The 25,937-nt window shown below is 38.0% G+C and overlaps 1 protein-coding gene across 4 annotated transcripts in view; it reads right to left on the reverse strand.

Moving 5' to 3' along the window:
- Positions 1 to 241: 241 nt before the first annotated feature.
- Positions 242 to 25,937, reverse strand: part of Tomm20 (translocase of outer mitochondrial membrane 20 homolog) — an 89,050-nt gene continuing 63,354 nt past the window's right edge. For 3 of the 4 annotated variants that reach the window (XM_031930865.1, XM_031931510.2, XM_031931160.2), the window contains 2 exons: positions 14,712 to 14,885; positions 242 to 389 (listed from right to left, as the gene is read on the reverse strand). In XM_031930865.1, the coding sequence (XP_031786725.1) occupies positions 345 to 389; positions 14,712 to 14,885 (219 nt within the window). In that variant the 3' untranslated portion in view covers positions 242 to 344. 4 annotated transcript variants of the gene reach the window in all.

Below are 25,937 nucleotides of genomic sequence, written 5' to 3' on the forward strand. Positions count from 1 at the left end.
TATGTCCTGTAAAAGAATTACATCTTCTATGAACTTTATGCTACGAGAAGTTACACGAGGTAAATAATCTATTATTTGCAAACCGTATGTAAAAAATTGGAGGTGAATCTTCTTGTACGCAAGTAATTTAAAAGTACTGAAAGAAAAAAAAGATAAACCTCTTACCTATTTTTCATTGGTTATTTACAGTACAATAATTAGTTGCTGAATTTAAAAAACAAAACATTAAAGCTTAAAGGAATTAATTTTTTTTACAGAGAACTTTTATTGTACAAAAAAGATTCAATTTACAACAAACAACTTCGGAATATATTGATATGAAATAATTTTGGTTAGTAGTGTCATTATTCAACGTCTTCTTCTGCCATTGAAGCTTGTAAATTTAATTTCTGAAACATAAACAGAATTTTAATTCATTTTTTGCACTCGATCTTTGAAAAAATATATATGTATATTTGAAAGATCGATTTCAAAAAATTTTAAAAATGATCCATTTCAATTTCTTAAAAAATATAATAATAATAATGATGATAATAACAACAACAATAATAATAATAATAATAAAAAATAATTTCATTTTGGTATAAAGGTTCTAAAAATATACATAAGTCTTGCATATCACATAGAATAGAATATAGTACAAAAATATTAAAGCGCTTATTTAAGAAACATTTAGTTAATACATTTATATAGTATATATGTTTAGTTTTATTTACGACAGGGTGGCCGTCAAAGTGCTAATCTCTCTCTCTCTCTCTCTCTCTCTCTCTCTCTCTCTCTCTCTCTCTCTCTCTCTCTCTCTCTCTCTCTCTCTCCATGTTGCTCTCTGCCAGGACTGTACGGCACCATGGGCGGCAAAAACTTATAACATCAACCTAAAAAAGCAGCATGGCAGGAAGTCGTCACAAGAAAGTCAAAGGAAAAGGTGAAAAAGGCAAGCAAAGAGGATAAAAGTGTCCCTGGCGTTACAAACCAGAATAGGACCAGCAAGGATGGACCGAAGCGGGCAAGACCTCCCAGACCGAATGCTTTAATCATCAACTCTGCAAAAGGACTGAGCTATGCAGACATTTTGTCAAAAATGAAAGCGGCTCCGTCACTTCACACACTAGGAAATAGCGTAAATAAAATACAGTTGCAGGAGATCTTCTGATAGAGCTTAAACGCACGAGAGAAGTCAAAACCTCAGACTTCTAAGAAGCAGTGAAAGCGGTACTAGTGGGAGGCGCCACAATAAAAGCATTCCAGGAAGAAGAAACCATTGAAGTAAGAGATCTGGGCATGCTTACCTCAAAAGAGGAGGTACTAGAAGCACTACAGAAGGAAATTGGCGAGAAGAACATCATAAAAGATTCTACGATAAGATCTGTGGTACCAGCTCAGATAGCGGCTAAGATCACTAAGCTACAGAAGGTCAGAATAGGATGGGTCAACTGTAGAATCCGGGTAGCTAACCGCAAAAAAGAGCCGCTTAGGTGTTATAAATGTCTAGATTTTGGCCATATCGGTAGAGTCTGCACAGTAACTGAAGATAGAAGTAAGCTTTGCTTTGAATGTGGAAAAGATGGGCACAAAGCAAAGAATTGTAAGAACCAACCCAACTGTATACTCTGCAAAGGAGGCACAGGTGGGAGGAGTAACCACGCAGCTGGTAGCTATGCATGCCCAGTTTACCGAGCTGCAGTAGAAGCCACTGACACACGAAGAAAATGAAAAAAGTGCAGTTAAATATAAATCACTACGGGACTGTACAGGACCTACTGAGCCAGTATGTCCAAGAGACAGAAATCGACATAGCCATTGTCTGTAAACAATACAGAGATCTGGACTAACCATCGTGGAATATGGACAGTACTGGTAAAGTGGCGATATGGGCATGCGGAGACGCCGCTTTCCAGGAAGAAATGACAAGACGTGAAACGGTCACGACTTATCTAGGTCCTGTAGTAATTAAATTTATGTAAGAATACAAAATCTATTGATTTTACTATCTGAAAAGTCGCGAACATTTACTAATCTGCGTCGTGATTCTGACAACAGATTAAATAGAAAGATTTTAAATTTTTATAATAATTCTCAATTATGATGGTTCAGGTCCGGGATACCAGGTAGTGGAGGTTTATCGCAATAAAGAGATTTTTGTTCTTTATAACAAAAATAATTATATTCAAATAAATAAATAATAGAATATTGCGTATATCTTGCATATATTCTAAGTATCAAAAAAATTAAATGGGTAAATCCGCTTTGATTTTTACAAACAAAAATAAAGAGATACGCGTTTAAGTTGCGTAATCTGATTTGAATCGTATGGTTACAAGAAGAGATTTTATGCAGATACGCTTAAATTTGCGTTATCTGATCGTATACGAAATATGCCTAACTCGAAATTTTTATAAGTGTAGAAATATCGGAAATATTAAGTATTTTACCTGCTCAAGGCATAAGTTGCTCAAGAGCAGGGACTAGGCGCTTTAGTTGCGTTGGCGCTTAAGTTGCGCTTCGGCTAGTGAGCTCATACTGGCCGTGCGGGTCCTTTTATAGGCCTCGGAGCGAGCGGGGATCGTGCCGCCGAAAATACTATCGCATTCACACTTTCACACAGACATTCACACCTATGTACAAAACCCACTCATACAAATAATTTATAATATGCGCGCGCTACGCCGCCGCCGTCGCTTCTCCTTCTCTTGCGCCGCTGCGCTCGCCGCTTCTATATACATTTATACATGGTGTGTTGCGCGCTCTCCCTCTTCTTTCGGTGCTACCGCCGCTCGCTGGCTCGTGGCGCTGCTGAAGTTGCACTGTCAGCTGTAGCGCGGGCTTATCCTAGTTGAAAATGGGGGAGCGCGATACTCGCGTAAAATCTAAAAATGTATTCAATAAATTTTAGTTTTTATTCTGTATAGTTTTCTGCGGAGCTTGTACGGGGCGTTACAGACGTAATGAAGGATTCATACGCGCTAAGGTCGCAGGCGTACACATTTATAGCTGCTATGCTTCTCCTAACACGTCGATAGAACAATTCAGACAACTATTGGACCGGCTTGTACAGGATGATGCAGTAAGAAAACCGGTACTAATAGCAGGTACTTTCAACGCCTGGGCAGTAGAGTGGGGCAGTCACAGTACGAACGAAATAGGACGAGCGCTATTGGAAGCATTCGCCCTCCTTGACTTGGTCTTAGTTAACCAGGAATGTTCTTGCACATTTTAAAGAGGAGACACAGGGTCTATAATAGATCTCACGTTTGTCAGCAGCTGCCTGATTGGCTTAGTTAGATCGTGGACAATGAGCGATCATTACACAAATAGTGACCACCAAGCGATAATAATCGAGATAAGAATATCAAAGCAGAGATCCAACGGGGGGGGGGGGGGGGGGGAACAACAAAAAAGCCGAAGGATTATGATAAGGCGACATTTCTACTGGCTCTAGAAGAAATACATCTGTTTGGATCCGCGAATGATAAGGTCGAGCAGGCAATAAGAAATATTACCCAAGCCTGCGACGCAACGATGCCAAGAAGGGCTCCTAACAATAGACCACCGCCAGTATACTAGTGGGATAACGAAATTGACGCGGCCCGCAACGAGTGTCATCGAACCAGAAGACGGGAACAGCAGGCTCGGAACAAACACTACAAGACTGGTAATGGTAGAGAAATAGTAGACGCCCTAGATAAAGAAATAATGGATGCTTAACGGATACTCAAGAAAAAAAATCCGAGAAAATAAACGACGGTGCCTTAAAGAGTTACAGGACGAGGTTAAGCTGGATGCCTAGGAGCAACCGTACCAAGTAGTAATGAAGAAGATAAAGGGTGGTTATGTCCCCCCTTCAAAAAGCCCGGAATTGCTGGACCGTATTGTGACCAAACTGTTTCCCCTTCAACTGGAAGTAACAGCTATTCCTGAAGCGGAGGCAAATGACAAAATCAATCCAACAATCACCACAGAAAAAAAAATTCACTTAAAAAATCTGAAATCTCAAACAAAAATCAACTTTTAAAAAAGTAAAAGGTTAGGCGAGTTTAATGACAATTGATAATTCGACGACGGGGCCCAGGAAGCGGATTTTGTGACTTTTTGTGCATACATGCAAATATCATTTCGCGGTAACCGGTTACGCTCGATATCTAGGTGCCACTTCGATGACGAGGATGTCCATATATATTGCGCGCTGTAGATTTTTGTATCCACATGTTAACATCGGCCATAAATGCCATGAATGTCTAGGGTGACCGATAACGAAGTCAGTACGCACTGTACTTCTTGGCGCAAAAATGTTCAACTCAGTTATGTTTACTGTCCAGGTACATGCGGTCGACAATGACGCGATCGAGGTAGTGCGTTTCAAAGCTTTCATTGTCTAAGTGTAAAAACTGATTTAAGACATCAAAAGCTACAGAGCGCATCAACAAACCCTGCCATAGGCGACCTCATGCACCTGGATACCAAACACGAGAGATATCGATATTCCCGTAATAAAAATTACAGTGTGCACTGCCTGAACTCCATCATCATGTATTTTATTTTTAGAACAAATTTAAGGTACATACTTCAATAAGTTCTCTCAAAAAAACATAAAATCTCTAAAAAAAAACTTAACCAAAGTAAAAAGGTTAGGCGCGTTTGATGTTTTGCGTATCATCATAAATGTTAATAATTATTTTTACTGTGAAATTATAGATCAAAAAACAACTGAGATCAATTTAAAAAAGTCAAGTTTACAATCATGTTATTTTATTTATAAGACGACTAACAAAAAATCATTATGTTTAATTAAGGGCTCAGACAAATGATTAGTAATTTAAACTTAAGTAATATATTGATCAATTACAAACAACTCTCACGATACTTACTACGTAACTTGCCATACCCCTTACATTGTGTTCATGGTACATACTTTTACATTTAAAATATTTAATTTCATTAAAATAACAATTTTATAAGTTTATGTACACAAATAAAATACGCGGAAAGTTACACTTACAATTAGACAACACCATGTTCTATTTTATCTGTAATTTATTTGCTGAAAGTCACAATTAATTTTGACAAATAGAAGAATTGTTGTAATCAATTAATTGTCATCAAACTCGCCTAACCTATTACTTTTTCAAAAGTTAATTTTTTTAGAGATATATAATGATAGTGAATTACTCATTTTTCAATTAAAAAAGCAAACTTTCAATAAAGAAAATAAATTTTAACCCGTGATAAAATTAAATGATTTAAAAGATTAAATATTATTAGATAAACACATATAATAAAAAAAATTAGCTTTATACAGAAAATTGTGCTATCAACAAATGAGTGTAAAAAACTGCGATAAACAAAAAAAGATGTCAAAAACGATCAAAAGCAGGTAAGACCAAAAATAATAAAATAGTAAATTTAAAAAGGATATCAGATCATAACAAGAAAAGTGCAGTAGAAAAAGCTGATATTAATAAAAAACGAAGAGAAAAAAAGAGACTTAAGAAAAAATTACATTCGTATGATACAAATAATGTTTTTTAGATATAACATCAATTACTGAGAATTATTAAGGAAAAATGGACGCAATCTGTGAATTTTGTAAGGCTAAGCATTTTGAGTTTGAACGAAATGTTAAAGATAATCCATATCCATATTTATTATTAAAATTTAACTGTCACATTAACGTTGAAGTGTGCTCAAGTGTACAGGGCGTTAAATATTTATTTAAATATTGTTTTAAAGACAATGATTGCGAATTTTTAAAAACGAGTAACATTGATGTGTCTTTTAATTTTGATAACGATTGTAAAAAAAAGAAGATTATAATTATGATAAAATTAAGCAATATATTAATACCAGGTATGTCAGTCATATATGTATAGATTCGCAGTATATCTTATGAATGAACAATAGGTTTACTTTAAAGAAGACTGTGAAGAAATGTTATTTAATAGAAATTTAAATACAACGTTAACGTTAACTGCGTGGTTTCTACTTAAGGGGTCCAGCCTGGATTAAATCCTGCAAAAAAAACAACAAAATATTCGTCTGATAAATTTTTTTCTTTTTACGTAAATTAAAAAACAAAAAATATCTACTAAAAATATTTACAATATACACTATTCCTACCGAAAAATAGTATACATATACCATACAAAATCACTGACTAAAATTCATGACATTTTACTATATGAATAAGTGTTCTTAGTCACTTGCGACGGCTTTGTGTAAGATCTGAACCGTTTTATAGCTAATAAATTTAATTAATATTTCTCACACTGTACTTGTTGCTAACAACATTTAATTAATATTTTCCAGAAATGTCTTTCATTAGGTCTGAGCGGACATGTTTAAGGTACATTTTAAGTCCGGGTAGAGTAAAGAAAACGATCCAGATCTTACACAAAGCCGTGGCAAGTGGCTAAGAACACTTATTTATATAGTACAATGTCATGAATTTTGGTCAGTGATTTTGTGTATATATATATATATACATATATATATATATATATATATATATATATATATATATATATATATATATATATATATATATATATATATATATATATATTATATATATATATATATTATATATATATATATATATATATATATATATATATATATATATATATATGTATATATATATATAATATTTCTCAGTATAAACAGTGTATAGTATAAATATTTTCAGTAGATATTTTTTGTTTTTTAGTAGTTATTTTTTTATTAATTTTTAGTAGTTATTTTTTCTTTGATTGTGCTTCTAAAAGAGTTAATTGATGATTGCTGTTCTTAACTAAGTCTTTCTGTATATAATACCTCAAGTTCTTCAAAATTAATTTTATCAAAATTTGATATAAATTCTGCAAATTTTATTTCGTGGGTAACGTTTCTTATGATTGGAATTTTAGTAATTATGTCAAAATTAATTTTATTTTCAGAATCTTTTGATATTAGAAAAAAATGATAAAGTAAATGTATCATACATCAAATAAAATATTCTCGAATTTTACTAATATCAAATGGTATATTACATGGGCAAATATTAAATACAATAGCGACTGCAAATCCCACATAGCATGGAAGGTTAGGGGAAGCTTCCTGGAAGTTTCCACGGAAGCTTGGAAGCGTTTCAAAAAGCTTTCGTGTAACATTCCTGGAAGACCGAAATATCCGCGACACTTTAACCTCAGAAATATTTCAGTCGATATAACTAGTACTTCCTAGTGTACTAGTTACTAGTACTACTACTACCATATTTTTAAAATATTTTATTAAATATTGCAGTAATATGAATTAAAGCTTACTGAAAGCATGAGAAAGTTTTGAAAGTCCGTTCAACTTACTGAGAAAGATTGCAGTAAGCTTTCACAAATATTGTGAAATAATTTGAATGAGTTTTGTGAAACCTTTTAAAAAGCTTTTATGTAACCTTCCTGGAAGACAAAAATGACCGCGACACTTTGACGTTAAAAATATTTCAGGAAATATTACTTAAACATTCCAGGGATACTTTTTAAAAGATTTTATCAAAAATTCAGTGAATGCCTATTGAAGCTTACTGAAAGCTTTTGCCATTTATTGAGAAGCCGTTTAACTTACTAAGAAAGATTACAGTAAGCGTTCAAAAAAGTTTCAGCAAAATGTAATGCAAGCTCCAAAAAGGCTTTCACTATGTTCTGAGAGGCCGTCCAAATTACTGTAGGCTTTTGAAAATACTTCTTAATTTTTTAAATAACTTTGAAGATATATTGGTTAAGCTTTCATTGTCCGCTACACTTACAAGGAAAGGTACCCAACCCGAACTCACCGATTTTGATGATTTTCATATATGTTGTAGAACATAAAAAAACCTAAAGTTAACCCCCAAAAAGCGATTTTTTTAAATATCTCGGCTTAAAATTAATATTTTTCAATGAAACAAATTGGAGGTTATTTCTTACAAAAAGAGCAAGTATTTCATGGTGATTTGAAGAGTAAGAGTAGCATCCCCTATTTTTTAGGGGTTGAAAACATATATTTTTTGGCATAATTTTATAATAAAAATGTTTAAACCGACTAAAAAAAATTGGAAAAAATGTTTAAACACCCTTAATAACAAAATTTAGTTGACGTCTTTCGGTGTTTTCATAAATATTACCCCTAAGGGGGTAAACCACCCCTAACACAAAATAACTGTAAATATGTAATTCAATACATAATATTTCGTAGAAAGTTTGTATATAGAGGTTTTCGAGGTCGCTGATTACAAATCTGTTATCAGATTTTGAAAATTCAAAATGGCGGAACCAATAGGACGGAAATATCGAAAAAAAATTTTATATAATAAAAAAGTTTTAAACGACTAAAAAAATTGGAAAAAATTTGTAAACATCTATAATAAACAAATTAAGTTTTTCGTTTTTTTCATAGATACTACCCTTTAGGGGGTAAACCACCCCTAACACAAAATAACTATAAGTATACTTCAATCCATAATATTTTGTAGAAGGTTTGTATATAAGGGTTTTCGAGATCGCTCTTTGCAAATCTGATATCAGATTTTGAAAATCCAAAATGATGGAACCAATGTGGTGGACGAAAATGTCGAAAAAAAATTTTAACTTTCATAAAAACTTGTTATAAATGTGTGATCATTGTAGCCTGTACATGTGAACTAAAGAGCCTTAAACCCTAAACCCCTAAAGAACAAATAGGCTAAATGGTTGTGCTTTTTATAACCAAACCACCTCAAATTCCTAAATTTGTAAACAAGAAAATTCTGTGTGTGAAGCAGTTTTATAATTTCCGTAGAAATTGTTATCAGAATGTTATTGAAATTCCTTTATTGTAAATTCAACTTATAATGTATTTTTGTTTATAATATTAGAGTATAATAATAATCTACAATCTTTTATCTTTTGCCATAGTGCATTTTTTGTATTCAGCATAAAATATATTATTTTACGATGTTTTTACAATAATGGTAGTCCTCATAAAAGTGTTTAAAGCACAATGCTTTTTTGCACCAACCACATCGTACAATTGCAATGTTTGTGCACCCTTCTATTTCACAATGTGTTGCACAAGACTTTCCAAAACTGAAATCTATAGGATTATCAAATTTATCTGGTTTTTCATTGACGTAACCGCTTTTATACCAGGAATAACAAATCTATATATCTCGGTGAAGACAGTTGGTTGTGAACCAATGATTGAAGTTTAATTATATTATTTCTCACATGTAAATTCATATCATGATCCATTAACATTACATTATCAGAAAATGTTCGGACAAAGTTTTTCCAAATACGGAATCCATAGACATCAAGTGGTTGTATTTTTCCTGTGGTTCCAGTTGAAATTTTTTTTATGTTAATAATTTTATTTTGTGGCATTGTTTCTTCTATAACTTTGTCACAATGACCACTCCAAGAATCAAGTAGTAGTATTGAGTGATGGCCTACATAGGGATAAAATATTTTTTCCAACCAGATTTTGAAGTGATCTGCAATTAAACGACTTACTAATTAACTGATCAACGATATTACAATGTAAAAATTGTTATTAGTTCCCTTACTTGTTGTTAATTTTCCTGATTTGGATGCTTCCACGTACACGTTTTCTGGTCTAAATATGTTTTGTTCTACAATAGGGCCAAACTTGCCACTTGGTTCCTTTAAAACAAGAAATAGCGGTGACAACAGTTGTCCAGTAGCTGATATTAGTGGCTGTATAGTATAACTATGCGTTGTTGCTGAAATTGACTGTACCAGACATTGCACTTGCTTTTCTCCTTCTACTGCTATGTAATTTCTTTTTTAGCTTGTAAGGCCCATCGAATTATATCTTCATCATGGATAATTGAACCACTGTCGAGAGCTGCTTGAAAATTATCCAGGGTATACTGACAAATTTGTGCTACTTTTTCTCTATACGTGCCACCTTTATTAATTGAATGAGCCCAACGACGTAGCTGACTAATAGATGATACTTTTTTGAATCTGTTTTGCACTGTTTTGAGACTTAAATTTTGCTTCGTTTTGCTACTTCTCCAAAATTCTACAGCTCTTTTTTTGTATTCAAAATCTAGTTCTTCATTATCTGCTGTACATTGATTTGTTGGTGCTATATCCGGATCAGGAAAATGATGTTGCACTTCATCTTCAATTATTTCCACATTATGGTTTTTATACTCTTCTTGAAAATCCAAAGAGTCATCAGTAATCATTTCTACATCATTGAAATCATGTGTTGCATCTATTAAAATTTCTTTTATTTTTTCGGCCAACTCTGTTTCGTGATAATTCGTGACACTATCTGGTATGTTTAACGCTTGAAAGTATGCTAATAATAAGTTTAGAACGTTTAACGGATTAATTTTCATTTTTCAATCTAAAATGAAAACAAGCGGTAAAATTTATACAAGCTGTGTTTTTGCATGTAAGGCACGACTGCTACATTTCTACCAGAATAAAACGAGTGAATGTAAATTGAATCAAATCATTAATTTATGCATTGGAGAAGAATTCTCGTTCCACTTTGTGATGTTCGGAAAACTCTATTTTTGGTTTTATTCAACTTTTATTCACTTTGAAATTGAATAATGTAAATCTATATAAAATCACTAAAGAAAATTTTCTACAACTGTATGATACCACTGACAAACAAAAAGACGTACTATTCGTACTTTCCGGCATCGAACTAGAATACCCACAAAACTCACTCACTGCCTAAAAAATAACACAGGCAGCTGAGGTAAACACTCGATGAAAACAATCTAAAAAAAGAACATACTGATTCGCACATATTGTCAACAACTTTTATGAGTGAAAGACATTTATCTGTGGAATTATCATTGAATGTACGATAACATTCATTAAACTAATGAATGCATATAAAATTCCCTTTCAATAACAACGTGTTCTTTAATTGCAAATGAAGTTCGAGTATTAATATTCTTTTATGTATTTTTACCAATAACAAAAATTATCATAGTAATATAATAATAATAATAATAAGAAGAAGAATAAGCATAATTGCAATAGCAATAATAACAGTAATACTGATAATAGCAATGATAATGAAAAATAATAATAATAATTAGAATAATATTTATTATTAAATTTAGATTTTTTGATAAATTCATTAAATCGTATCAAATAGTATTATTATGGAATTCCAGACTGTAAATATTTTACTATAGATACAATAATCATTACTTCGAGAATTCATCTAAAAAACGTTTGGCTTACGAAATAATTGTAACAATGAAAAACTCCCAAGTTTGACAACATTAAATTTTATTACAAAACGCAAAAGAGTTTGATAAACTAATTTTATTAACCTATGTTTTTTCATTTACAAAAAAGTGTGGACTTTTTGAATTTATAAAATTATATAATTATGCATTTTATGAAATACTTTATAATTTATGAAATTACTTTTGAAATTATGCTAATTTATAAAAGCAGAAAAATAAATAATCTTTGATTGAAACATAAAACGAGACGTTATTTGTTACATACAAAATGATAGAATAAAATATCGGTAATATGTCTATCTCGTGTCTACGGTAAAGCATAGGCCTTCGGCTTGTCTGGAGGTTAGGGGTTTGGAGTCGTTTGGTTAAAATGCACAACCATTTAGCCTATTTGTTCTTTAGGGGTTTAGGGTTTAAGGCTCTTTAGTTCACATGTACAGGCTACAAAGATCACACATTTGTAAACAAGTTTTTTTGAAAGTTAAAATTTTTTTTCGACATTTTCGTCCACCACATTGGTTTCGCCATTTTGTATTTTTAAAATCTGATATCAGATTTGTAAAGAGCGATCTCGAAAACCCCTATATACAAACCTTCTACAAAATATTATGGATTGAAGTATACTTATAGTTATTTTGTGTTAGGGGTGGTTTACCCCCCTAAGGGGAAGTATCTATGAAAAAACCGAAAAACTTAATTTGTTTATTATAGATGTTTACAAATTTTTTCCAATTTTTTTAGTCGTTTAAAACTTTTTTATTATATAAAATTTTTTTTCGATATTTCCGTCCTATTGGTTCCGCCATTTTGAATTTTCAAAATCTGATAACAGATTTGTAATCAGCGACCTCGAAAACCTCTATATACAAACTTTCTACGAAATATTATGTATTGAATTACATATTTACAGTTATTTTGTGTTAGGGGTGGTTTACCCCCTTAGGGGTAATATTTATGAAAACACCGAAAGACGTCAACTAAATTTTGTTATTAAGGGTGTTTAAACATTTTTTCCAATTTTTTTTAGTCGGTTTAAACATTTTTATTATAAAATTATGCCAAAAAATATATGTTTTCAACCCCTAAAAAATAGGGGATGCTACTCTTACTCTTCAAATCACCATGAAATACTTGCTCTTTTTGTAAGAAATAACCTCCAATTTGTTTCATTGAAAAATATTAATTTTAAGCCGAGATATTTAAAAAAATCGCTTTTTGGGGGTTAACTTTAGGTTTTTTTATGTTCTACAACATATATGAAAATCATCAAAATCGGTGAGTTCGGGTTGGGTACCTTTCCTTGTTAGATTTCTTAAATATGACAGTTAAGATTTCCAGACTGTAAATGCTATAGCAATAACACCGCAATCATTATCGTTACTTGGAAACAGCCTATTAATAAAAATGTTATGATCATCATCAAGACATTTTTTGTTAATATTATCAAAAATTAGGAAATAAGATTTTAACAAAACTTTAATTTTATTACTATTGCAGAATATATTTAATATGTAATTTAGATTCAATTTATATTAAATACTCAAAAATTTATTTCCAATTTTACTCCCATCAATTATTTTTGCACGAATAGAATATTGTAATATTTGTAACGGGGTTCAATTTCTGGGGAAAACTCGGTGATATTCGACTGGATCACAATCCCTCGGTGCGATGGAGAACTCTCTCAACGTCCGTGATTTACCCGCGTTGCAACGCAGCTCGCTGCTAGAGCTGCTTCGCGAACGTCGTGTTCGCAAGTGTGTCACTCCGCACTCTCCTGTACGGAGCCGGCTTCTCAGTTTTGCGTTACAACCGCTCGTTGTAACGCCCGCGGAGGCGGCGATATTCGCGATGAGGACGTAGGGAACGGGAGAGAACAACTCGGGAAAATGAATCTAGTTCCGTTTAAAATAAAATAACAAAATCATATATTGTGCGGCCAATATTGTCTCTTTACAAATGTGCGCCGAGTTAACTCAATGTCGACTCGGCGTAGAGAGTATCTCGTGGAGCGTATGCGCGCGAACGAGAAGGCCGTTACTTGGTGCCGTTGCACCAAGTCGCAAAGCTGTAGCCGCTGCTACTGCTGACGCGATACAGAAAAAGGGCTCAGCCCTACTTACTCGCAGTCGCCGTTCTCGGTAGGCGACAATACACACTCACACACACTCTTTGATCTTGTTGCTAAGGGTCGCTATGCGCATTCTTAGCGTTCGAATCGCGCAACGTTCAGGCTCGGTCACAACAATACACACAAAGTTCGTAAACCTAGCCTTTATAAAAGTTGTGAAATCTCTCATAGTAAAACCTCCTGAATGGTAGAATGTTGGCGAGTAAAAGTTTTAAAGTAGTAAAATCTCCAAAATGTAACTGTCAAGTAATTGCTTATCATTTTTTACAATAATAAACTTCTTATAAACCCATTAGAACATTGAAAGTGACTCGCGAATGACTTGGATCAAAATTGAAAAATTTTTCTTTGATTCGTTAAATATGATTTCAGTCAATTCTTATGATAGGGGATGAGTCATATTTTTTATTACTCATCAATCTTTCGGATTTTCCAAAACATATTTAATCATATACTTTTGATCCATAGTTCAGAAACTAGAAGAAAAAGAAAAAATATTAAAATCTTAAGCCATATAATTTTAATATTATTTGGTTAGAATTTTTTCAATAGCTTCTGAACCATGGAAATATGTTTTTTAAAATCCGAAAGATATCCGATTGATGAGTAATTTAAAATTTGACTCATCCCCTATCATTAGAATCGACTGAAATCATATTTTACCTGCGACCAATCAAAGGAAAATTTTTCAACTTTGATCTAAAGTCATTCGCAAGTCACTTTCAATATCATGATGGGTTCACAAACAGTTTATTATTGTTAAAAATGATAAACAATTACTTGAAAGTTAAAATTTGAAGATTTCACTACTTTGGCAAATCAGCTTTTACTGGCCAAGATTCTACCTTAAGAAGGTTTTGTATGAGAGATGATTTATACAGCAAGTAATTTGTATTTCAAACATAAAATAGGAATGTCTTTTTCATAACACGTGCATCGAAAATGCGCTTTTCGCCTACGAAAAAGTGGAGCGAAAGTCGAGTTTTTCAAGCCTGGGCGAAAGGCCTTTTTAGTGTTTTTGTGTGTATATGTATATATAAACACACCCAAACACACGTATATACATATATCATAAGGTGAAAGATTTTTTCCCCTAGGGGCGAAAGTAAACAGCACTTTCACCTCCAAAATTTTCAAAATTTTCAAAATTTTCAAAATTTTTGAAATTTTTGAATCTTTCAAAATTCTGCTTTTTCAGGCAGGCTAAAAAAAGCGCTATCGATGCCCTGATTATAAAAAGCATGGTACACAACAAGGGGCGAATTGGCTTTTTCAGACTCGGATGATTTTTCAACTTTCGCCCCTAGTTGTGTAATGTATTGAATAACGTATAATGAATCAACTCACCTGTCCCGTAGAAGGTAATCGTTGTAACAAAAGATGAAATACTTGAGGTGGTAGGGAATTCTGTAAAACCTGTAGCAATTGATGGGGTTGTCCGCAGACAGCAACGGCATTAGCTAAGTGTTCAGTTCCACCGTCTAAATCTCCTTGAGCTAGAAGCTCTTCGCCCATTTCAACCTGCAATAAAAATATCGTAAGATTTTAAGAAATTCAATGATTAAAAATAGCTAACATAAGTCTTGTTTATTCTGACGTTTTGAACGAGTTGAGTGTTCCACTTCAGGGTATAAAATCAAAATTAAATAGTAGTAAATAGTAATAAGCATAAGTCATAGTATATCACGATAATTTTTATCTTTTTAGCTAAGATACACAAATACCTCTCGTAAGCAGGATCATGTGATACTAACTTAATCTGTGGTTTCCATACTGCCAAGAATCGAAGCGAGAGTGTAATTAATGATTAATGCATGTCAAGAATAAAAGATGTCGCATAGCACCTGACAGAGTGAAAAGGTAGCGCCCACATAAGTATGTTAAACTCAAGAGGGCTGTAATGTCAGAAACACTCACATATATGCGTAAGCGAATCCGTTGTTAAGACTCTCCTGTAGTTTGTGTCGCGACGCAGAAGAGTCTTAACTCTTATAAAGAACAAAGACGTATTGCTCGATGCAGGCGCTACACATTACTATTTTTTCTTACAATTAAGATTCAGTTGATTTATCTCCCAGAAACGTGCATTGACGTTGACACACGACATTGCATTGGACCTTTGTCTTTGTTAGAGGGATAAATGCAATACCCCAACGAAATAAGGATTGAAGAGGTGACAGACATAGCTGAAGAGTCAACCAGTATAATACACGAATAACTAACAGAGACGGGTCTGGAATTAGCCAGTCAAAAAACGGAAGTAATTTTCATTTTCAGTAGGAAGAAGATGGAGGAAATCACACTGACGATGGATGTACATGAGATCGTTTCTCAACCAACCATCAAATACTTGGGCATCACCATCGATGCAATACTAAGTTTTAAACAGTATCTGGAAGTAGTTAGTGATAAAGTAGCAAAATTTGGCGCTGCTCTATCACGATTGATGCCAATCGTAGGAGGGACAACTCAGAAGCGTAGGTTACTCTTAACTAGTGTAACTACATCGATTATGCTATACGGAGCCCCAGTATGGGCAGATGCGATGCGGGTGAAATCGTATGCATGAAAGTTGAATAGGAAACTGTGTATAGGCAACGTGCACTAAGAGTGGCGTCCGCTTACCGTACGCTATCGGACGATGCTGTCCACATTATAGCAGGCATGCCACCTATTGACCTTTTAGCGTTGGAAAGAAAGGACGCATTCGAAGGCAGGAGACGATCGAATAACAAAAGCCAGAAAGAGATCTGGGATGCTGCAACAAACAAGACGATGGCTGAATAGCAAACAAGATGGGACGCTAGTGGCAAGGGGCGATGGACTCATCGCCTTATACCAAGGATAGAAGACTGGATTGAAAGAAGACATGGGGAAGTTAACTACTATCTCACGCAGTTTTTGACCAAGCATGGATGTTTCTGGGCGTACCTGCATCGGTTCAAACTAGACGACCGTCCGAACTGCCCAATTCGTTCGGATGCAACAGAGAATGTTGAGCACGTCTTTTGCGAGTGCTCACGATATCAGCAGAAGCGAAAAGAATTTGAGAGTTATCTTCAGACCAGAGTAACTTCTGAGTCGATTATGACGGCCATGCTGACTTTAGAGGATGGATGGTGCGCAGTCAGCAACTATGCAGCAGACATTCTCAAGAAAGTCAGAAAGGACGAAGAAGACAGAAGAAGACGAAGAGGCTGACTATGTACGTGTGTGTGTGTGTGTGTGTGTGCGATACAGAAAATGAAGCGAAGCATTGCTTGACGGTGCTACCGCGGCGTCTAGGGGCATAGAAGATGGAGCTAGGCACCATTACCGAGGGTCGATAAAGGCAAAGAGGGCGTTCCTTTTTACGGCTGGGTGTTCTTTTTACCTGGCCGTAAGAGGGATGGGTTTAGTCGGTGTGAATCTGACACACGGCTGATATGGGGATGGGGCTGTTCCGACGACCCCATAAACAAGGCCATGCTATGGTCTTTCTAAGATTTTCCATAATACCTCTTTCTCTAAGAGAAAAAGAACATACACGCGCACACGCAGATCCAAGCGAATTTGCCTCGAACGGCGCAGCCCGGATTAGCGCTTATTAGTGCGGATCTGTTTTTCGCGTCGGGGAGATCATAAAGCGTTAGGGCCGCACTCGAACGTTTTATTGTAGCCGTCCGCATCGTAATACCTGCGGCCGACGCTAGACTGTGCCCGTGTTTTCCCTGGTGTCATGAAACCATAAACGGCTAGAGCCGCGGATGCGCGCCTACGCTAAGGGATTACCGGCGTAGTAAAACAGTAAATAGCGGACCGCTTGGGCCTGCCGACCCCGCCACCGACACGTTACCTGGACTGCGCATGCTCCGTCCCTGCCAATCCGACGTCAGAGGATAGAACGACAGTTCCGCTAGAGTCACGACACGAACCGCACCTACTCGGAGCTATTGTCAACCGACGAGACTAAGTTTAAAAATAAATCAGATACTCCGTTTTTACCTCTTGGAGTTTAGTCACTCTCCTACACCTACCGGCATTCCCATATATATATAGTGTCCAAACGCAGGTAAAAAACTTGGTCAGCTAAAGTAGGGGACTTTAACTAATGACGGAGACTGATCTTTATGTGCTTGGGGTTAGTGTACATACATCAAAATAATATGATTTAATTCGTCCATTAAGTTGAATTCAATTAGCTTAATGTTATAAGTTTTCATAATATATGCATAGGCAATAAAAAATAAGTCATTCTGATTTTTGTCAGAATTATTTACGCGCTTTTTATGCCTTGTAAAGTGGTATTTAAAAATCACGAAGCTGTAACTACCAAATTAAAGAAAATAAAATCGCACCTAAGATACGTCGTTTCCGAAGACACCGCCACGATACGACGTTCTCGAAGTCGCCGCCACGATACGACGTTCTGGAAGTCGCCGCCACGATACGACGTTTTCGAAAACGCCGCTACGATACGACGTTCTCGGAGTCACCGCCACGATACGACCTTATTCCTCTCAGCCATCGATATAGAGTTTTATCGACTTATATCAATCTTATCCCGTCTAATAAAATTCTAAGGTAAAAAATGTTATTAGAAGTTAATTTTAAAATCGATAAGAAATGTTATTGATTCCTATCGACTTAAATCGAACTATTTCAGGAGGTTTGCACTTTTTAAAATACAAAATTGAAAATATCTTTAACATTAACAAATATAGAATAATTACATTAGAAAAAAGCTTTACTAACAAAAATTTCATGTGTGCATATAAAAAATAAATCATTGAGTTGATTATACATAATGATTTTCGAAATAATAGATATAAACTAAACGAGCGTCAGTGAGCAATCTATGGCGTGCTAGTCCACATATTATACCGATTATAATACTACGAGAACATTCTTCGAGTCAATCACAATAAACTAAGACATATATTTTAAATCAATGATATCATTATTCATTGATTTTATGTAATATTCAGTAAACTGTATCGCAACTCCTTCTAAGCAGCAGTGCATGTAATCGGGAACAAATCCGGTAATATTATTAAAATTTGGTAGATTAATTAGAGGAGACGGATATTTAATACCATTAACTGGTTTGTCGGGAGTAGTAATAAAAATATCATTAACAATACTTTTATGTTCTCGAGAACTAACAGGAGTTTGTAATAAGGTATATTTTTGAGCAACATCAACTCATACCCTAGGATGGAGGCACCAACTGCAACCATAATTGTCATTAAACTGTTTGATACCCGCTGCCAACATCGTCCAACACTGAGGCTAAAACACACACACATCATTCCAACACACCCACCATCAAGCTCATCTGCCACTTCATCTGGTTCTAAAGTATCTCTGTACGAAGGTCTACGATTTGTCATTTTAATGCGAACTCGCTTATGGGTCACATTGAGATGATCAGGCTTTTCTTATCCACTCGCTCTCCATTCCACGTAATAGCTGTTACTGAGACCTGGTTGAGCGACAAGGTAACGTCCATCCCTTCACTGGACGACTACCTACTGTACAGACGAGACAGAAACAGAAACGGAGGAGGTGTGGCCTTCTACATACACAAATCTCTGACAGTTAGCGTTATTTAATAATCTGACGGTGAATGGTCTGGTAAGCCAGGCAAGCCTGAATATCTCTTCTGTGAGGTATCGGCAAAGGAAGTCTCTCCTATCTTCGGTGGGGGTTGTATATCGTCCAACTCATGCTCCATTCTTCCAAGGCTCTAACTTCATAGACCAACTAACAACCCACACGCACAACTATTCCACGAAGGTCATAATGGGAGACTTCAACTCTGACCAACTTTCTTCATCTGAAGATGCCAAACTCATCAAGGCCTTCATCGATGAAAACTCCCTTTCATCTGTTCCCTATGGTGCCACGCACCACAAACAGGGTTCTGATACCTGGCTTGACCTGTGTCTAATCGACGAGCAGGATCGCCTGCTGTCATACTGGAAAACAAACTCACCTTTCATCAACGGACATGACCTTATCATGGCCACTCTCGACGTACAGATTCCACGATACGTACCTAACACATAATCTTACAGAAACTTTAAAGGAATCAGGGCCGAGAAGCTAAGGGACTTTCTTAGCGCATGTGACTGATCATCCCTCACCTCTTCATCACTCGACGAATGCATATTCACACTTAACGCTAACCTCACTAACGCCATCAATCATCTCGCCCCATTACGGACTGTAACACCAAGAAGACAGCGTCACCCGTGGTTCACCACGGCTCTTCGTGACCTTGTATCTAAGAGAGATGGACTTTACAGGCATGTCAGGAACTCCAGGCTCGATTCGGATCTCCGCATATATAGGCTAGCTAGAGACAATGCTCACATACAAGTCAAGGAAGCCAGGCCAAGAATTATTACTATTCACGCCTGTCAACCTTGACTGATGTTACCGAGATCTGGAGAGAGCTGGAGAAACTTGGAATTTCTGCCACCAAGGCCCCTTCACCATCTCGTTATAGCACAGATGAACTCAACAAGCATTTCAGCTCTATCTCCTTACCCTGGAAAGTCTTGACATCCCGGTGCATTTCGAGTTCAGCACCATAACGGAATCGGATGTGTTGGCTGCAGTATCGCACTTCGAAACTCAGGCCAGGGGAAGCGACGGAATCCCTCAGGTTGTCATCTCAAAAGCATTGCCACTTCTCGCTCCCCTACTAAGTCATATTTCAAAGTCAGTTCTCCAACAGCCCTGACTGACAACCGTCCGATTTCATTTCTCTGCTTTCACTCCAGGGCCTTGGAGTGGCTGGTGCACAGGCAAGTCTCACAATATCTTGAATCAAGACTCTTACTAGACAACTTTCAAACAGGCTTCCGCACTGGCCACAGCACTCAGTCTGGCATAATTAAACTAACTGATGATATCAGGGTCGGGATAAACAAAAAGAAAGTGACACTTCTCCTCCTCTTTGACTTTAGCAAGGCGTTTGACACTGTATGTCACGTCCGGCTCCTGAGAAAGCTATCCACTTTCGGCTTCTCTAAGCAGGTCATCCGCTGGTTTCCCTCCTATCTCACTAGAAGAGAGCAGGTCGTCGTTGGTGGCAATAGCGAGCGTTCCTCTCCGCGGCGTCCTAACATCGGCGTCCCGCAGGGCTCCTTCTTAGGTCCCTTGCTGTTCGCATTGGTTTCTGCCTCGATTCCGATGTTTCCCATCTCATCTATGCGGATGACTTGCAAATTTACAGTCAATGCCACCTCGAGGAGCTCGATTCTTTATCAAACAAGATGAGTGCTAATGCCGAGAGGATAATGGGCTAGGCTGCACAGAACAGGCTAAAACTTAATGTTGCTAAAACCAAAGCAATTGTCCTGGGCTCCCCTTACTACATAAATTTACTTCCCTTAACAGTTAACACTTTCATTAATCTAGGGGGTGTCCAGGTCAGCTCTGAATCCTCTGTGCGTAATATGGGATTGGTGCATGACTCTAAACTCACGTGGAAAGAGCACGTTGCACAAGTGTGTAAGCGTGCTCACTCGCTAATGTAGAGGCTCTACTTTTTCAGAAAGAGTACCAATCTCCGGCCTGTGAGGGGCGAGGTGACACCTCTGGAAATTCCTGCTTTCGCGACGAGACGCTGAGGAACTCGTTCCATATCAGCGCATTATACTTATGGAATAACCTGCCATCACACATCAGAAACACTTCATCCACGGTCACTTTCAAAAAACTTGCTAAGGATCACTTTTTTCAACTCGAAAACACATAACTCGTACACAGTACCTACTTTCTCGCTCATTCCACTTTCACTATCGCCTCACTCTCTCGCTATACATACTTTAAACATGCCTCAATCTATTATCTATTGTTATTTTTTCCTTTCTCACTTATAACACTGTAAACTTATAATCGTACAATATAACGTACGCAAAATAAAACTAATCTAATCTACTCTCTCTCTCTCTCTCTCTCTCTCTCTCTCTCTCTCTCTCTCTCTCTCTATATATATATATATATATATATATATATATATATATATATATATATATATTGTAACGTGGCAGTTCGACTGCAGGTTACAAGTGGACAATTTGCGCCGCGCAATAGAGAGGCGACGACAACCTCGCAACGTGGCAGGTCGAGCCGCGAGTAGGCGCACAGAAGGGGGAGCAGTTCGCGTGGGGAGCGCGCGCAGCGCTGGCCCCGCGGCCACGTGTTGCCGCGTCGCGAAAGCTCGGCCTCTTTCGCTCCGCAACGCTGCTACCGATAGGACGCCTGCGCCGCTCACCGAGGCTTTCGATTGTCCCGGTGCCCGCGCGCCCTTGCAGCTCGCCTTCGCTCTCGTTATCGTAGCAAGTAAGTAACCGTGTACTTAGCGTGCGAATAAATTAGTGCGGCTGTGCCTCGGATGAACGCGTCGCGACACGGTTAGTGCGACGCAATGCACTTTGACGGACGTGGCAAGGGCGGCGAGTCGAGTGCCGTGAGATCTCGTCGCCTGTTGCGAATTTTGTAAGCTCTCGTTTTTCCTCGCTATCGTTCCTTTCAAGCTACCGTTACCCTCCGCTCAAGCTACCGTTTGTCTTTTCCATGCTCTCGCTCTCGCACAATTCCCCGCTATCGTTACCCATGTATTGTGCATATTTCCTCGCTATCGCTCTCCCCTCGTATTGTACCTCCCCGCTATCGTTTCCTCACCTCCGCTATCCCTATCAGCTACCGATTACTGCGTGTTACCGAGCTACCGTTAGTAAGTAAGTTAGCGATTAAGTTAAGTTAGCTATTATTAGAGTTTCCGTTAAGTAGCTGTCAGAATGCACGAGTGTGCGCGGAGTGGACGGGCAAGTGTTGTGTGTCGTCGCGCGGTCGTGTCGAGGTCGTCACCTCGTGAAGTGGTTTTCGGGGATTTATTATAGTAGTATGAGTTTTTCACGACGCGGTATATGGAAAAATAAGCGTCTGATGGGCCGGGGAAATCGCATAACCCGCGAGAATACGCCGCGACGGACGCGCTGGTCGTCGGGGCCGGTAGACGATCAGAGAGGCGAGGCGGGTATTCGCCCGCACTGACAAGTCGGCGGACGGCGCGCTGACGAGCGTGGCGGTGGCGTAGATTGCTCGGTGGGCGCGGGTGATCTCCCCGGAGGTTAGAATTATTAAAATCGTTGCGGGGCCGCGTGTAGAAGTTCGCTCTTACTCACGATGACCTCGATCGGCGGCGTGACGTGCCGCATAGTAGTGTAGTTAGTTCAGCGTAGTGCCTCTCGACTGTAGAGGCCGCAGGTTTTCGGCAGGTTGCCGTGGTTGTTAAGAGGGAAAATGAAGAATAAATACGACATATCATATCAGCAGCAAGCCTTAATGAGTTTTATGACCCACGACCCTGTTCGATACTCCACCCCTTCCTTAGAGCTAGCCGAGATCATCTCCCACGTCGTCGGGTCCCCCACACACGGTGGCGCTCACACGGAAAGGGGATCGCGGGATCCCTGGCATCTCGATGCCTGGCGCCCTGGGCAGAGGCGGCCCGCCACCGTGTATGCATTGAAGCGTGACGGCGCGCGAACATAGATTTAAGAACGCTGGGCTGCGCTAGCAGACCCCAGTGTTTCCATATATATATATATGTATATATATATGTGTGTGCACACACACACTAAGGGGTGGGGGTTCCTCCCTCCTCGCTCCTCTTGCCAACCCTCCGATTTCAATTTTTATTTATAAATAACTTTAAACATAATTAACAAGGATGCTTTATCTTTAATAAATCTATATCTTATCTATAATTTAATATAAATTACAGACATAGAATTTACCATATCCTTTTATTTTATATTTAATTAACTTAAATCTAAATATGAGGTTAGACTCTTACTTTATTTTTATCTGTATTCTTAATTTCCGACTCTAACTTAGTTTCTGTCTTACTAATTTTATGTCACTATAGGGATATATTGCTATTAATCATCTTTATCTTAATCAATATCTCTGCCATTATATCGACCTTGTATCTCTACGTTTACCCCCGACCATGCGTTCTAGTCAGATGCTTGTTGGCTCGTCTGCGTCTGGGACGTTGGTGGTGTCGGTGTCTGCTCGGTGGATTGGGGGAGGTGGGTTGGATGGAAGGGGCGGTGTTAGTGTCATTGAAAGCGGTTGGTGACTTAAGTTGCCTTCCTTCAAGGTATAGGCAGGTTATTGCCTGTCGATGGAATCAATCGTGTCTTTGCCTTGCACGTTGACAATAAATGTTTTGTCGCTGCGGCAAACGACTTGATACGGTCTATCGTATGACATCTGGAGCGAGTTTTTTACAGCGTCATGGCGTATATAAAAAATGCTCCGATGTTGCCAGGCAATTGAAAACGAAAGTTTTCGCTGTGCCATGTCGCGTGACGGCTACTGGTCTTAGCTGTTGCAAGCTTGTAGCTCTCGCAGCCTCCTGATAAGAAACGCCGGATCTTTGATCTAGCGTTCGTCAGAGGCGAGAAACTCTTTACGTAAACGCAGAGGTTTACAGTAAACGAGTTCTGCTGAGGTAGCTGTGAGGTCGTCCTTCCACGCTGCCCGTATGCCTAGGAGGACGGCGGGCAGAACCTGCGCCCACTTCTTGCTGGCATCGGATAGCGGTGAAGTTGTTGACCGTGCCGTTTGCTTGCGGATGATAAGCGACCATTCGCAGGTGAGTTGTACTGGTTAATCGGCTAAGCAATCAAAAAAGGTATGACTCGAATTGCCGACCTCGATCGGTGGTAACGCTCCGCGATATGCTAAAGCGGCAGATCCAGCCGTCGTAGAAAGCACGAGCGAATGTCTCCACTACCTGGTCCGGTATCGGAAAAGATTCTGGCCAGCGCGTGTAACGATCCAGGCGCGTGAGACAGTATTTCTGACGTACAGATGGTGGCAGAATGCTGATGTCGATGTGCACGTGCTGGAATCTCGCAGATGGTGGCGTGAAATCTCCGATTGGTGACGTAACGTATCGGGAGGTCTTTGACTGTTGGCACTGGATGCAAGCTTGCGTCCATGTCTAACAGTCGGCCTTGATGGACGGCCACACGTAGCGTTGTGTCATGAGCTTGACGGTGGCTTTAACACCTGGATGAGCGAGATTGTGCATTGCGTCGAATGCTGCTCTACGGAAAATCTGCGTGATGAAGAGTCGCGCAGTGTTTGTCGATATATGGCACAGGATTTTCGCGTCGGTCCCTGAAATCTACACCAGCTTAAGTTGTAGGCCGTGATCTGTCGACTTGATGTTTTGAATCTCGGCGTCGCCTAGTTTGCTGTAGTTGATCGGCGTGGTCACTGCTTTGATGCGTGATAAGGCATCTGCGACGACATTGTCTTTGCCGGAGATATGTCGTATGTTCGTCGAGTATTGGCCGATGGAGTCTAGGTGTCGGGCCTGCCTCGGCGATGCATGGTTTTTGTTTTAAAGCAAAAATCAGTGTCTTATGGTCCGTGTAGACAACAAACGCGCGAGCTTCTACCATGTAGCAGAAATGTATGATTGCCAGGTAGATAGCGAGTAGTTCGCGGTCGAAGGCGCTGTAACGGGCTGGCGTCGGGCTCAGTTTCTCTCAATTATAACGGCTCCCACTGATCGTCTACTCGCTGCTGCAGAACTGAGTCTTATTTTTGCTGATTCTTCCGAAACTTCGTAGTACGTTTTAGACGATCTGAAATTACTCTCAAAGAATAAAATGATTTCATCGATAGTTTTGAATTTTTGTCCCCTAGCGCACGCTAATGCATCGCTAAAAAGGTGCATTCGAATAAGGTGCGCACAGTCTTCTTCGTTTTCTTTGGGGACAATATCTCGCGCTTCAGTGCAACCGTCGACAAACTGTGTTAATGATATGTTCGATCCATTGAACGAGATCTTAAATCAAGTGTGTCCATCAAAGATATCCCTTTTATTTGTGGCCCTATTTTTTCCTTATTACTCTCGATTTCGCTTTCACTATTTTTTTTGTTTATGATTTTTTCGAATTTTAGACGCGTCTTCGTAGCAATGATTTGTAAAGGGTTTATTTTATTTCCAGTTGGCGTAGAGAACTGTTCGTTATTCTCTGCGTGGTCGCGAGTGCGGTAGGACTACTCTTAAATGCAGCGTTTCCCCAAAAATTTGGGAGCCGTCGGCGGTCGTAGTCGTATACGTTAGAAGGTTTTCTTCCTTTCTAAGTTTTTCGCTTAATTCGTCAACCTTCTCCGGGCTTTGAAAATAGTCGTCTAAAACTTTCTTTTTCACGCAGGGACTCAATTGGATTTTCAAGTGATACGCGAATTTATTGTGTAATTCTCCTGCTTCTCGCGCGACTTCTTTTGTCGATTTTGCCAGGGACTGTTTCAAAAGTAACTCTATTTGTTTATTTGCTTGTATTTCCTTAAATTTCTTTGAATCTTCGGGAATTATACTTTCGGGAATATTCGGGAAAAGACTTTTCCTTCCAAGAGTATAAATTTTTCTGAAAAAAATTACTCCGAAGAGAAAAAATCGATTTTCCATTCATTTTACAAGCATGGAAAGTGGCCTTTTTCGTGCACGTATGATGAAAAATATTATGTTGAACGATCACTTTTCGT

The sequence above is a fragment of the Nasonia vitripennis genome (genome assembly GCF_009193385.2).
Source record: "Nasonia vitripennis strain AsymCx chromosome 1 unlocalized genomic scaffold, Nvit_psr_1.1 chr1_random0002, whole genome shotgun sequence".
Lineage (NCBI taxonomy): Eukaryota > Metazoa > Arthropoda > Insecta > Hymenoptera > Pteromalidae > Nasonia > Nasonia vitripennis.